Consider the following 13,971-nt stretch of genomic DNA (forward strand, 5'->3'; position numbering starts at 1 on the left):
AATTGAAATCTCCAGATCACATGGCCTATTACGAACTCCTTTCAATTTAGGACGTTAAAACATCTCAAACCCATTTTTATATTTGTCTATATAGTAATATTTAGAGTTGAAATTATTCTATTTTTTAGTGTTTCTAAAATAAAAATGTTATTTTTTATTTATTAAGAAGAAGTAGCAATTTTTAATTTTTAATTCTATATTTAAATTAAAATTTTATAGAAATATGAGTAAATTTTGTCTGTGTGAAAAGAGTTTCTCTATTTTAAGAAAACATAACAAATATATTAAAAATTATATCCTAGATTACATTTTTTTTTGTCAAATTGCGTCTACACTAGTATTATAAGTTGTTTTTTCTTCATATTCTCTTAAAAATATTTAGAAAGATAATTATTAAAAATTTGTTGACATGTCCTCATTATATTTTTATCATTACTATATTCTCAAATAAGAAGATAATATGTCAGAGTTACCACTTTGGTTTACAGAGTCACATGAGTCTTTAAATGTTTGCTGTAAAAAAAGAAAGATAATATGTTTTTTTTTAACATTTAAGGTGTGGTATCAAAGTTAATAACATAAATAATTTCATTTACCTTGTTTTGAATTTTTGGTAAAATTTATGGAATATGATAATAACTAGTATAAATAAAATAAATTAGGAACATAATTATAAATATCACAAATTTCACATCAACTTAGAATTAAAAAAAATTGTATAAATATTTATATTTCTGTTGAAATAATTAATGTATTTTATAAATACAAAACCAAAAAGATGTGGATGAAATGTTAAAACTTATGGATAATTAAATTTTTGAATTTTACTTGAATCAATTTTACTTGGATTCATTTATATAAGTATAAAGAAAATTCTAATCAAGTAATCAAATCTAATGAAATGTTTTATGAGTTTGCTAAATTGCTGCCTCAATCCAAATATTTTTTTAATTGTGGTAAATTATCATGGACAAAATGGTTAAATATTTTGTTTGGGCGTATTTCATGATACGTTAGGGTTCTACATCTCTTTTTGACACATAAGATTTATATTTAAATGCTGTATAAATGAAACTTTGGTCCCTCAGTATAAATCAATGGATAGTTATAGAATTAACCAGATATTTGATAAGTAGAGCAGAGGTACCATATTATTGTAAGAAAAAACCAAGTCCTAAAAACCCAAATCGGCAATCTCACACAAGAAAGCAAAGATCTTTAGTTAACGTAGAAAATAGAAATAAAAGTGAATGCGAGTGAGAAGACCAACAGAGAGACACTGTCGTCTTGTAATAAAACAGAATCTTCTTTTCAGAACAAACTACTGGATACACCACTACCTTCCCTACATTACACCAAATAACAACAACAACAAAAGATCCTTCGGGTTGAGTTTTTTCTTCTACCAATGTCAGATCTTTTAATTCAGGATTTTCCAGAAGCAGAGCTTGATGAACAGATATCGTTGTCATTGTTTGAACCATTAGGGTTCTTAGTTTTGGAGAGTCTCTGTTTGAGCTGAAACAAAAGTTGTTGATTCTCTTGATTCAGAAGCTCAGCTTTCTTCCTTAGCCTCTCGTTTTCTTTCATTATGTAACAGTTCTCCACATACAGCTTCGAGTTCAGCCTCTCCATTGCTTTATTTCTTTCTTTCTTCAAGAACAAAAACAAAAACAAAAACAAAAACAAAAAACTATTATCAAGAATAAAAGACAAGAGAGTAATAGTAACAAACATCAAAGCTAGCCTGTGTTATGATTATTGTTCATATTAAATCATTACATAAGTTAACATAACACATGGGTTGTGCAGCTTCACACGTCGGTTGTGAGTTACAGTAGGGAAGATTTTTTGTCGCATTTATGTCGTTTTCGTCCATAAAATGTGAATTTTTTTTCTAATAAATCAATGATCAAAGAGAGAAGAACATGATTATATTTCGTATGGAAGATCAATATATATAAAGTTGGCTTTTTCCCTTCTTATGACATGTGAAAAGAGGGTTTGTTGACATATGTCCTCATGTTTTTTTTGTATTTAAATTCTTCTTCTTTTAAATTATTGCAATTTTTTCTATCAATTTTTAGTTTTGTATTATCTAATCCTTTTCACATTTACTTGTTTCTAAAATTCAAAAAATAAATAAAATAATATAAATATATTTTAAATATTTAATTTATTCACAACTAAAAATAACAAGACTTTTCATCATTTTATTATTTTCACTAATTTTTATTATTTCATTTACAAATTATATTTATTTCACTATTAGTATCATAAGATAATCAAATTAAGAATAAGAAACTAGACAACCAACGCATAAACTAAGAAAGCGGGTCAAAGGAAGAATAATAATCGAAAAGCCAAAGCCACCAAAAAGCAGGAAAATATATGCCTAAAACACCGGAATCACTACCAGTAGCTAAAAAGTAAGAAACACCTCACAAACTAAACAAGAACATACAAGCCGACATGCAACTGAAAAACCACAAAACTCTGGATAGAAGGGACCAAAGCTCTAAGAGACTAACTCCGCACACCAATACCAAGAAAAACATGGAAATAAAAGAAACAACTTGAGAGAGGGAGAATGGGATACAACCACCAAAAAATCAGAGACTAAACTTGAGACCAGAAATAACCTTCCAAACCCACATAACATACACGAACGAAAACATTATTCAAATCTCGTGTGGCAAACATGGTGAAAGGGAGAACCACCAGAGATGCAGTGAAAGCTGCAAAGAGATTCAAGAATAGAGAGGGAAAGGGAGACAGAGCGAAATCAGAAAACTATGGAGCCGTCCTCGAGTTATGAAAGAGAGCATAGAAGTCAGAACACCAAAAACTAAATATTGAAAACCAAAACGAGAAGAGACTATTGACGGTAAGCCAACGACGAGGAATACAAAATCAAAGACGAATAAACTCTGACCCAACCAAGGAGATGCAGTTCCTAACATCAGCTGAAATCTAAAGAAGAAGAGGAGCAATCAATATTGACTGGAACAGCCTACAATGCCGTGGGAAGCAACCGAACAACTGAAAACTCATAAACCCAATCTGCAACAAATACCATATAATCTCATAGGTGAAGAAGGCAAGAAGAGCAAGAGAAAAATGTGAGTCTTTTTCCGGTGATGGTGAGAAGCACCGCACACCAGAAATGTAACGAAATACATAGACGGTGAGGACTCAATTTTAAAATATGGGGAGAGGGCAAAAAACATCTTAAAAATTATAATTTTCTAAAATATGAAAAAAATATAATACAATTTTGACGATGAAACCGTTAATTTTAGAATCAACAAATGTGTAGATGCAAAGTCATTGAAATTCAATATTAGTTTATGTTAGATGCTCATTTGACTACTAACAAGTATTATACACACAACAACACATTATTCAAAAAAAAACGTAAAATATATTAACTTATCACCTACTAGATAACACACTAAAAACATCAAATAATGATCTTAACAAATAAAAACGACAACATAATTACATTATCCAAAAAAAAAATCATGTTCTTAGCAATAATAAAACAATATTCCGCGCGAAGCGCAGACATCCTTTTGGTAAAAGATAAAAGTAAGAAACGAAAAATGAAAAAGAGATAAAAACAAGTAATCATGATGATATGCAGTAATTACAATTGTCTTTAACGTCTATGCATTTTTTGTATTGACATAAAGTAATGATTATTTTCGAAACGCAACCAAGCGAGAAAAAACAAAATAAGCAACAAAACCAAAATCTTCATAGTATTAATACAAATTTTACAGGAAATCAAACGTATTTTGAATCATCAAAAAGATAAGAAAAAGATAATTGTTAATATAGAAGAAAGAAATCTAACATTTTATAAGAATAAAGATTAAAATTTCCATCACTTAGGGGAAAATAGTAAAATTTTAAATAAAGAAAATAAAACGGATTTGTTTTCATGTTGCTTGCTTCTACCGTTCTACGTGTGACGTTACTACATAGTTTGACCTAAGTAACGTATATGCCCGCAAAAAAAGAATCGAAACAGAGCAAGAAAAGAAAAACAGAACAACAAAGCAGAAAGAGTGTAGACACATAGCGCAAAAGGAAACAGAGCATACAGAAAGAGAGTACTATCATTTGCTGGTAAAGCTTCTAGAAGATACTAAAAGTGAGATAGGAGAAAGGTTAAACCTTTTGGGAAGGAGTGTTTGCGAGGCAGAAGAGAGAGAGATGGTACTACGTGTGTGTATGAAAGGTAGAGGGACAAAGAGAACAAAGTGAGGCACTGTCTGTTATATAGATCCCCAAAAGCTAGAGAGAAGGTTATTTATCTCTCTCCTGACACAACGATCATGCAATTGTGTTGTGTTTATACATACATGGCGGCCGCAAGAAGAGAGAGATGTGTGTGCATATTGCGTCATGTGAATGATGATGATTTATTAAAGAGAAAGAAGTTAGAGAGAGGTTTCACGCTTTGCTTGCTCTCTTTTCGAAATTGATCTCTAGGAGTATTTTAGTAACTTCCAAAAAATCCCTTTTCAAGCATTTTCAGCTTTTCATCGTATTCATCCTCTAAACGGAAGAAGACTCGTTACAAGGGACCTAGTCCCAACTCCCAAGGGTGTTTGTGTAGTATGGATGAGGTAGTCAGGAAGGATAATTTCGTCATTCGAAATGAGGGAGCTAGTAAAAGGCCATCAACGACATCTATACAGATCACAATGATGGTAAAGACGGGTTCGGACCATCATTTTCATGATTCAATTTCAACCATTTTGGACATTTTTAAATGTTCTGTTACCTCCTCTTATTATTTCCTGGTTTGCTTAATATTGGTCTAAAGTCAATATATAAACTCAGCCTTGATTACATTACAAATGATTTAGGTCATGAATGGGAGGACAAGGACATATCATACGTGGTGCATAAGAACTGTTTTTGAATTTCTATTCACTATTTTTCTGTTTCTAAAAGTAAAAGGCAGAGCAACTGCATATTTGATTTTTTTTTTGTATTTTTGTGCAAAAAGCAGTTTTTCTGTCTCATGTTCCAAACACTCACTTTTTAAAAAAGGTTCACACATTGCCTCTCTCTTCTGACCAATAACATATTTTTCTACAAATTAAATTTTAAAAAAACTATTATACTCTTCTCTCTTATTTTCTATTATTAGGTAACTTCACTTATCAAATACAAATACAGTAGATTTAATTCTTTTTTTTTCTTGTCAACATATAGTAAATTTAATGTTTTTATTGTTTTATCTATAATATATGCATGTAAAAATGACTAATATTTATGAGGCTTCAAATTTAGAACCACAGATTTTAATACAAGCTTTCATAGAAACCATATACATTACATGAAATATATGTATTAGATATTTTTAAATATATAATCATCAACCGGGTTTTTTATTTTTTAAAAATTAAATATATATATATATATATACAATAAGTATAAATCTAGCTATATAATAAACAAGAAAATATTATGTAAATTGAAATTGATAAAAACCAAATAATTAACGGTTCAAATTACCATATTTATTTATTCTTACAATTGAAGTCTTAAATTTTTATGAATATAAAAAAAATAAGAATAGTATATGAGAACCAAAAAGGAAATTTTTACATTCTTTCTTAAGAAAATAAAATTAAAGAGAAAATTAGTTAAATAGTGATAGTTAAACATTAGCTATTAAATATTAAATTTAATAATAATTGAAAGCACATTAATTCTATGTTGATTTTTTAAAACCGGGTTTTGAAATTGAACATGTTCACTGGTTTTATCGGTTTTTAGCCGGTTTTACTTGTTTTTCTTAAATCCACGTTTTAAACCGAACAAGACTCGACTTTTTCACTGAGTCATGGTTGGACTGGTTCGATCGGCCGGTCCGGTTTTCAAAACACTAGTTTAATATTGTAGATATGTTATGGGAAAATCTAAATATTTTTCAATAAATTAGTTTATCTTTGTTATGTATTATTTATATTATATGTTGATATTTTGGTGTAATTTTAATTGTTTAAATATATGATCTGCATTTTTAACTGTTTTTGCCATTCATAACTTCAAAAGTAACTTGTCCTGCTTGATCTGCATCTCTCCTGCATGATCCGCTTGATCTGCACTTGTCATGCTTGATCTGCACTTGTCATGCTTGATCTGCATGATCCGCTTGATATGTCCTGCTTGAACTGCTTTTACCATTCGGAACCTTAGTACATCTTTCCAAAAAATTAGGAACTTCTCATTACCATAGCATTTTGTGGTTTTTTAAAAAAAAAACTAAAATTTTGGAAGGTAATTTTTGGAAAATAAACATAGAGAGCAGTAATTCTAAGAACTATACATATATTTTATGTAATACTATTAAATTTATCACATTAATTTTTTTAATTTATAATATAATTAAACTTGTATTACTAACTAATACAAATTTTATTAAATAAATATAATATTTTGTTATGTGCTTTTCATATTTAATAGTTTGTAATTTTGAATATAAATAATATTTTAAATGCGGGAAAGTAAAATGATACATTTTTCTATGACAATTAGTATCAGAATGTATAGCATTTTAAAAAAAAATTAGAGCAAGAAGAATACAAAGGAATATAATTTGTGCACGATGTTGAGCACCTGAGGAATCAATAAATCATGTGTTTTTTGAATGTTCACCGGCGGTTCAGGTTTGGGCACACGAATTCAATCGAGTCTCACTTAATCACTCTTTGCAAACATGTATCATTTATTTTGGAGGGCTTTTCCAAAATTTGAAGATCTTCAATTTGCATGTATCTTATGGTACATATGAAAATGAAAAAACAACAAAGTATTTAGAAATTTAGATATTGATCCTAGAGATATTTTCAAATTGGCAGAAACGTAATCATTACTTTCGGATGAAGCACAACTTTCATTTACACAGGGAATCGATCAAACTCGATTACCAGTATAAGCAACAGTAATGTCTATCCTAGGTAGATGGTGTTTTACGGATGGATCATGGAAAAATCAGGAAACCTATTCGGAACAATGGTGGAATAGCACACTGGAAGGTTTTGATGGTTTAATGGGAGCGATGAATGCAAGTACGAGTCAGTCGGTGAATGCATGAAAAATCTAAGACAGTTTATTGTTACATTTGCAATGAATTGTTCTCAGTTGGTGAATATGGTTTCAGAACCAGAAGAATGACCAGCTTTTGCAAGTTATTTAGAAGACATAAAGATCTTGAAGAGAAATTTCAACAGCTCAGAGCTCATTCATATACCACAGACGCATAATTCAAGGACGGGCAGTCTCGTACACCGTACAAGAAAGAACCGGTTGTTTGTTGTCCATATGGATGCGAAGCTACCGGTTTGGTTTACAGAGTCTATATGAATCTATTTAAGTTGATGAAAAAATACTAATATTTTATATAAAATAAATACATAAAATATTATATTGATAAACCAAAAAATATATGTAAATAAATTCTATAAATATTAAACTTCAAATATTTAACAAATATATTATCTAAGTATGATAAACTAATTATTTATTAACTACAAATAACAAAATATAAAAATTATTAAAACTGAAAAAATATATAATACACTTTTGTTGTAAATTTTTGTGTTATTGTTGAAGATTACATAGATATTATGAGGCCAAAACATCAAATTTGATATAATTTCAACACCAAGTTTAATGCGTCCGAAATGCCGTAACTACTAGAATAACCGAATGGTTTGTGGGTGGATAGTTGATCCTTGCCTCCAAAATCTATGAATCATTAGACTATCACATATAGTATACTTCTTTATCAATCAATTTACGAATATCATTTGTCAAAAAAAAACTTTCGAATATCTTAACATTTGAAATCTTCGCTCTGATTATCACCAACATACGTTGTCAAAAATCACACCAATATACCAAATATGTGGACGTGTTTGGTTGAGAATATATTAGAACATAGTTAAGAGAATTTGTATCTCTTTTGGTTGAGAATATATTAGAACATAGTTAAGAGAATTTATACCCCCTTTGAATAATTTTCTTTTTACATTCCCATTTGTTACATATAACATTTTTATAACTTTACTTCTTTAATCCATGTCTCCTCAATTAAGATTTAAAGTGGTTGATAGTATTAGACTGCATGCAAGCAATATCCTAGCTGGTCTTAGCTTCTAAACATTAAAACTTTTTTTTTGTCAACAGCTTTTAAACATTAAAACTGAAATATTTTAATAAATATTTTGTGGGGGCGATTTTGAACCAATGACTATATTTTAATATTTTATATTTGTTGTCAATACTCAAACTATGAATATTTCGATTCCACCTTGACGACTAATATTATATTCAATGATGAAGAACATTTTATTTTAAACACACGAACGGAGCCGGTTTAAATATGACAAGATGAATCGGCTGAGAGGCTTGTTAACCAAACCGAATCCTTTTCTACCGACGCATCATCGTCGTTCCTCTGCCATTTCCATTGTGCATGAGACGCATTCACCACCACCAATTGACCATGCCCGAAACTTGCTTCTCTAAACAATGATATTGCTGGAGTTGGATCTCGGTAACTGTATATATATGAGTTATAAACATCATCAAAATCATATAATATTGTCACTAATGTATAACAGCTCTTTTATAATAAAAAATAACCATATTACGAAGATCATCTTACTTTTTAGCAAGGCCTTCTTTGTTTCCTCCATCTCCAATGTTAATATAAACCGGACCACATTTGTCGAATTTATCTTGGTACACTCGGTTCTGTCAAACAACTACAAGAGTTAGCTATATAAATCCAAAACAAATAATTTAGCCCTTTGACTTACAAAGCGTTCGTAAGCATGGACATGACCGGCGAAAACCAAATCAACACGAGCATTATAAAGAAGAGTTTCCATGGACTGTTTCATATCGACACTCTCTTTCTCTCCTTGGTGTGCTTCGTTTGTGTTGTACCACGGTGCGTGTATCACAGCCATCAACCACGGTGTGGTCTTACGATCAATGCTTTTGAGATCTTTTTCTAACCATTGGTACTGATCCGAGCCAGGCTCGAAATCAGCGTATGACCCCAACATTATAAAGTGGACTCCGAAAACGTTGAAGGAATAGTACAAGTTCGAGCTCGAGCCACTCTCTTCAAATGGCATGCGCCACCTGCCACAAGTATATAAAAAAATATCAACAACTTACTGCTTACATAACAATATACAAATCTTCATTTATTTACTAGCTAAATTTAAGACCGCATGAGTTTTTATTTTCTTAATATATGTGTGAATAAGTGCGTTTTAATCAAAAAAACTACACATGACAATTCCTATAAAAATTTAGCAAAAGTTATCACTCTCTATTTATTTTCCATGCATCAGAAAACTATAAATTGGATGGTTGGATTGAAAAGAGCTAATGTACCTGTTGTTATAGGCGGTGAAACTTTGACGATGGAGGACAGGAATAAGTTCGACTTCGTGGTTGCCTTGAGTGACCATCCATGGTCTTTTGCTCGCAAGTGGTTGCACCATGCGACCGAAAGTGTCCCACACGGGTTGCAAAAGGTCAGCATACGACAAATCTCCAGGCAAGATAAAAACATCATGTTCCCATTTCGATACATGGTCCAATGTTGATTTACTCCATTCAGTTGTACCAAGGTCACCTTCATTTTTCATCAATTTTCAAGATCATTAACAAAATAACGAATTAAGTTACAAAACTATGATCACATATATGTTTGTATATTACATATAATTTTTGAAATGAAGTATAAAGAGCTATATGAGTGAATGAGGGAAAAAAAAAGGAAAAGTGTAGTACCAGCCACAGCGAATCTGATGGGAAATTGAGAAGGAGGGGTCTTGAAGTTGAACTCTTGGGTTGAAGATTGACCACCACATTTGTAATAATAAACTGTATTGGGTTTTAATGGACCTATAACCACATCGTTAATTTGGCCCGATCGATAAATCATCAGGTAGTGGTACGAGGAGGATGTTCCATTAGCCGAGCCTTCGTATTTTCCAGAGGTTGTGCCGTATACAACAGTCGGCATGACTGAGTTTTTCGTTATCCATGATATTCTCATTTTGTCCGGCCCAACCAGAGATATATGCACCTTGCAATTTATGATTTTATGTTTAAAATCAGCATAACATATTCAATACTTAGATAAGAAAATTACGCAAAAGAGAAATAAATTAATAAAAATAACAAAAATCGGGAAGTACAAACCTCAAAGCGTCCAAGCAAAACCTATGAGGGACGACTGTCTAACGAACAAAAGACATAAAGTGGGCAAATTTGCTATGCCTTTCATCGGACACATGGTTTGCATGAAAATACGTCACATGGTTACTATACTACTATTTGCATTTAAACTGTTTGTTGACTACCGTGGAAATACATTTTTTATTAGAAATTTATTTATCTCATATTACATGTTCTGTTTGTTGATAAAAAAATGTTCTGTTTTAGGATTCCAGTAAGAATCTAGCGACTAGAGACTAGAGAGTATGTGTGTTCAAAAAAAAAAAAAAAAAAAAAAAAAGAGACTAGAGAGTATGTTTCCTTTGACCAAATGGAAAAAAAGAAGAAGAGAGTTCCCATGTTTCCTTGGCACAGTTAATAAATATAGGTACTAATGTAAGGTATTTTGTCAAGAAAAGCATTAGGTTTGTAGTGTGAATATATCAATAAAATGTCTCAATTCATAGTTTCGTAATTAATAAATGTACAAAGTACAGTGTCGGTTCCAACAACATATGTGTGAACAGTATATGTATCTTCGCAATAATCAACCCTAATTATGTCAATGCATCGGTCGCAAGTACTCTGTACTGGTAAGAAACTAAACGGATCTGTGTTTGAAAACTAACACAGATCTAATGTGTGAAAGACAGAAGTCTTGAGATTTGTTGGTCAAAATTCTACATGTAACGATTTATATGAATGAAACAAAATACATAAATTAAATATAGAGCTTAGTGTAAATTACCTGTTCCGGGGACACAGGATCGTTGCTGGATGGATGCATCACTATATTTTTCCGAGTGGCCGGCCGATCATACGACGAAACATTTGGGAGTAAAACAATAAGCATTATAGCCACTAAATTCCAAATCTTCACCATTCTGGCTTCTGGCGACAGAGAAAGAAAGGAATAGAGAGAGCGATGGAAATATATCTTATGGGTTTGACAAGAACAAGGATGTAAGGGACACGGGGCTTTATAGAAATCTCTTACTTACTGTTTTGATTTTTTTTTTATAAATGGGGAGATGTATTTGACCCTAAAAGATAAAAAAAATTAAGCATGGATTTGAATAACGTATGTGCATTAATTAATTAGATGCCCCCGAATTCTAATCATCTAATGTCTTTAAAAAGTAAATAAGTTGGGCGTATGTATTTTTGAATAAAAAATAAATGTCAGGCATGTTTTATAAAGTTACATGTTATAGTCAGGCCCGGCTCAAAAATTAATTGGCCCTGTGCAATATATAAACATAAACAAAATGTGGTGTATTAATTATGTTTGTAAAATTTTGGGTCCTATTTTACAAATTTTCAGAAAATTTGGACCCTAAAATGCATAGGAAAAAATAATTAATAGGACAGGACCCGGTGCAAATGCACTGTCCCCACACCCTTAAAGCCGGCACTGGTTATAGTTTATCAGACAACGCATACAATTTTAACTTAAAATTTGGCTATCTACATGTAAATTATTAAATATACACACACGATTTTAAGTGACTTTTGACTGGTCAATAATTTTAATTATTTTTATGTTAATTAGATTTAAATATTATAAATAAGTCTAGCACGAATTAACATAACTTGTCAAATAATCTAAAAATATTATTAATAATAACTTAAGGTAACTAATTGTCAAAATCATAGAAAGATTAATAATTTTTGATCAATTATTTTAAATATCAATAAAATATATATCCTCTTATATATTAAATGAGAAGTTAAGTGACATTTGGATAATTCATAAAATAAATTATTATAATTTGATTGGTCAATAATTTTTAATATTTATTTTAGTTAGATCTAAATAGTAAAGATAAGTTTAGAACTAATTAAAATCACTTGTCAAGCAATCTAAACAATATTACAAATAAAAATTTATGGTAACTAATTGACAAAATTATAGAAATACTAATAATGTTTGATCAATTATTTTAATATTTATAAACTATATAATATAATGATTTTTTATATATATTAATTTTAATTAGATCTATAAAAATAAAAAAGTAAATCTAGAACAAATTAATATCACTTGCCAAATAATCTAAATAATATTACAAATAATGATTTATTGTTCATATTATAGAAACAGTAAAAATGTTTGTTCAATTATTTTTATATTTATAAACTATATAATACAATTAACAATTTATTTATATTGAAACCAATGTAATAATTTTCTATTTTAAATAAAAATTATATTCATATATGATAACGAATAATGTATTATAAAGTTCATACATGCTTTATAAACCATTTATAAAAATTTATAAAATTTATAAAATTAAATATCTACAAAATCATTTTATAAGATTTTAAAATTATTTATAAGAACTTATAAATTTATATGATAAAATTAAAAAAAAATTGGAAAATAATTTTATATTTTACATAAAAAAATAATATTCATATATAAGTATATGATAACTAATAATGTATTATAAAGTTCATACATGATTTATAAATTATTTATAGAATATTTAAAAAAATTATAAAATTAAATATCTACAAAATCATCTTTCAGATTCACGGACAACCATCTAGTTATCAATTATTATCCGCGAATTCACGGACAACCATCTAGTTATCAATTATTTACATTAAAATATACTAAATTGAAATATCTTAATTATAACACCAATTATATAAGTAAAAAAAAATTATTTGGACATGTGGGGGAGATAGAATGTTACTATAAAGAGGAATACAATATGGATCAAAATAAATCTCTTGACAGTCAAGGTTTCCTTTAAATAATCAATCACAATTATGTATAACTGAAATTTATATATGTATGTATAAAATAATCCATCACGCTTTTTAATCAGGGAAATTTGTAAAAATGTCAGTTTAATCTATTCTATGACTTAGGATAATGGTACACAAAGATTTAATAAATCTTTTAGTTTGAATAATAAAATATCTAAATTCTTACTTGAAAATTATTAACATTTAACTTTGGAAAACCCCAGATTTTGTGTTACTAATTATCTATTATAGTTAATTTTATTTTATATTATATATAAAATTGAAATTGGAAGAAAATAATAGTTCATTACTTAGCTTACAAGTTATAGTTGTTGTTTCTCAAAAGCAAATGCACTTTTTAATCTGGGATTTTTGGATTTCATGAGTAAAGTTGTGTGTAATCCAATTCTTACATCCCCTCCCCCGAAAACTTATTTCCCCCGAAAACTTTCTATTTCACAATACTAATCCCATATTATTAGTTAATACTGTATTAAAATTTTAATTATGCCAAAAATAAAATTTTAATTAAAATGTGTGAGAAAGAAAATTGCCTATATGCTTGTTTTTTCAAATACAAGCCCAACATATATTGGAATATTGATGAATCATATCTGAACTAGGCCCCAAAAATATATGTCCAATAATTCACAAGGCAGAGATAATCGTATAGATTACGTATAGATGATTAGTGACTACAGTCTGAGGGATCAGGAACTTCATCCAATCGGTTAAAACTGAAGAGTAATACTTTCTGGCGAGAGACTCGCAATACAGTGGTCACTTTACGTATTGCATGAGGTCTGTGGGAGCTACAAGCTCGATTCCAAATTGTTACAATTATATGGCGTAAATTTGGACGTGATCAAGACAACAACTGAGTTCGGATGCTTCTTTCAAATTATTCTCGTTTATTTTACAAATCTTTGTTTTTATGTTTTT

General features: G+C 29.5%; 2 protein-coding genes across 2 annotated transcripts; both read right to left on the bottom strand.

Moving 5' to 3' along the window:
* Positions 1-1,205: 1,205 nt before the first annotated feature.
* LOC106364864 (protein LITTLE ZIPPER 3-like) lies at positions 1,206-5,349 on the bottom strand. Its single transcript, XM_013804350.3, has 2 exons — positions 4,183-5,349; positions 1,206-1,653 (listed from the first exon to the last, which is right to left on the bottom strand). Exon 2 carries the CDS (start codon positions 1,633-1,635, stop codon positions 1,426-1,428), a length of 210 nt encoding a protein of 69 aa, XP_013659804.2. The 5' UTR covers positions 1,636-1,653; positions 4,183-5,349; the 3' UTR covers positions 1,206-1,425.
* Positions 5,350-8,264: 2,915 nt separating this feature from the next.
* Positions 8,265-11,265, bottom strand: LOC106367813 (probable purple acid phosphatase 20). Its single transcript, XM_048764590.1, has 6 exons — positions 11,018-11,265; positions 9,841-10,138; positions 9,439-9,682; positions 8,850-9,180; positions 8,696-8,784; positions 8,265-8,588 (listed from the first exon to the last, which is right to left on the bottom strand). The coding sequence occupies exons 1-6, from the start codon at positions 11,150-11,152 to the stop codon at positions 8,405-8,407; spliced, it is 1,281 nt and encodes a 426-aa protein (XP_048620547.1). The 5' UTR covers positions 11,153-11,265; the 3' UTR covers positions 8,265-8,404.
* Between the last annotated feature and the right edge of the window lie 2,706 nt (positions 11,266-13,971).

This window comes from Brassica napus, chromosome C8 (genome assembly GCF_020379485.1).
Source record: "Brassica napus cultivar Da-Ae chromosome C8, Da-Ae, whole genome shotgun sequence".
NCBI classification, from domain to species: domain Eukaryota; kingdom Viridiplantae; phylum Streptophyta; class Magnoliopsida; order Brassicales; family Brassicaceae; genus Brassica; species Brassica napus.

Excerpts from the sequence above, each read along its gene's own strand:
- LOC106364864 (XM_013804350.3), bottom strand. The coding sequence starts at position 1,635 with ATGGAGAGGCTGAACTCGAAGCTGTATGTGGAGAACTGTTACATAATG.
- LOC106367813 (XM_048764590.1), bottom strand. The coding sequence starts at position 11,152 with ATGGTGAAGATTTGGAATTTAGTGGCTATAATGCTTATTGTTTTACTC. Across the intron at positions 9,683-9,840 it reads CATCAGATTCGCTGTGGCTG|GTGACCTTGGTACAACTGAA; the intron begins GTACTACACTTT and ends TGAAAAATGAAG. Across the intron at positions 8,785-8,849 it reads TCCATGCTTACGAACGCTTT|AACCGAGTGTACCAAGATAA; the intron begins GTAAGTCAAAGG and ends GTTGTTTGACAG.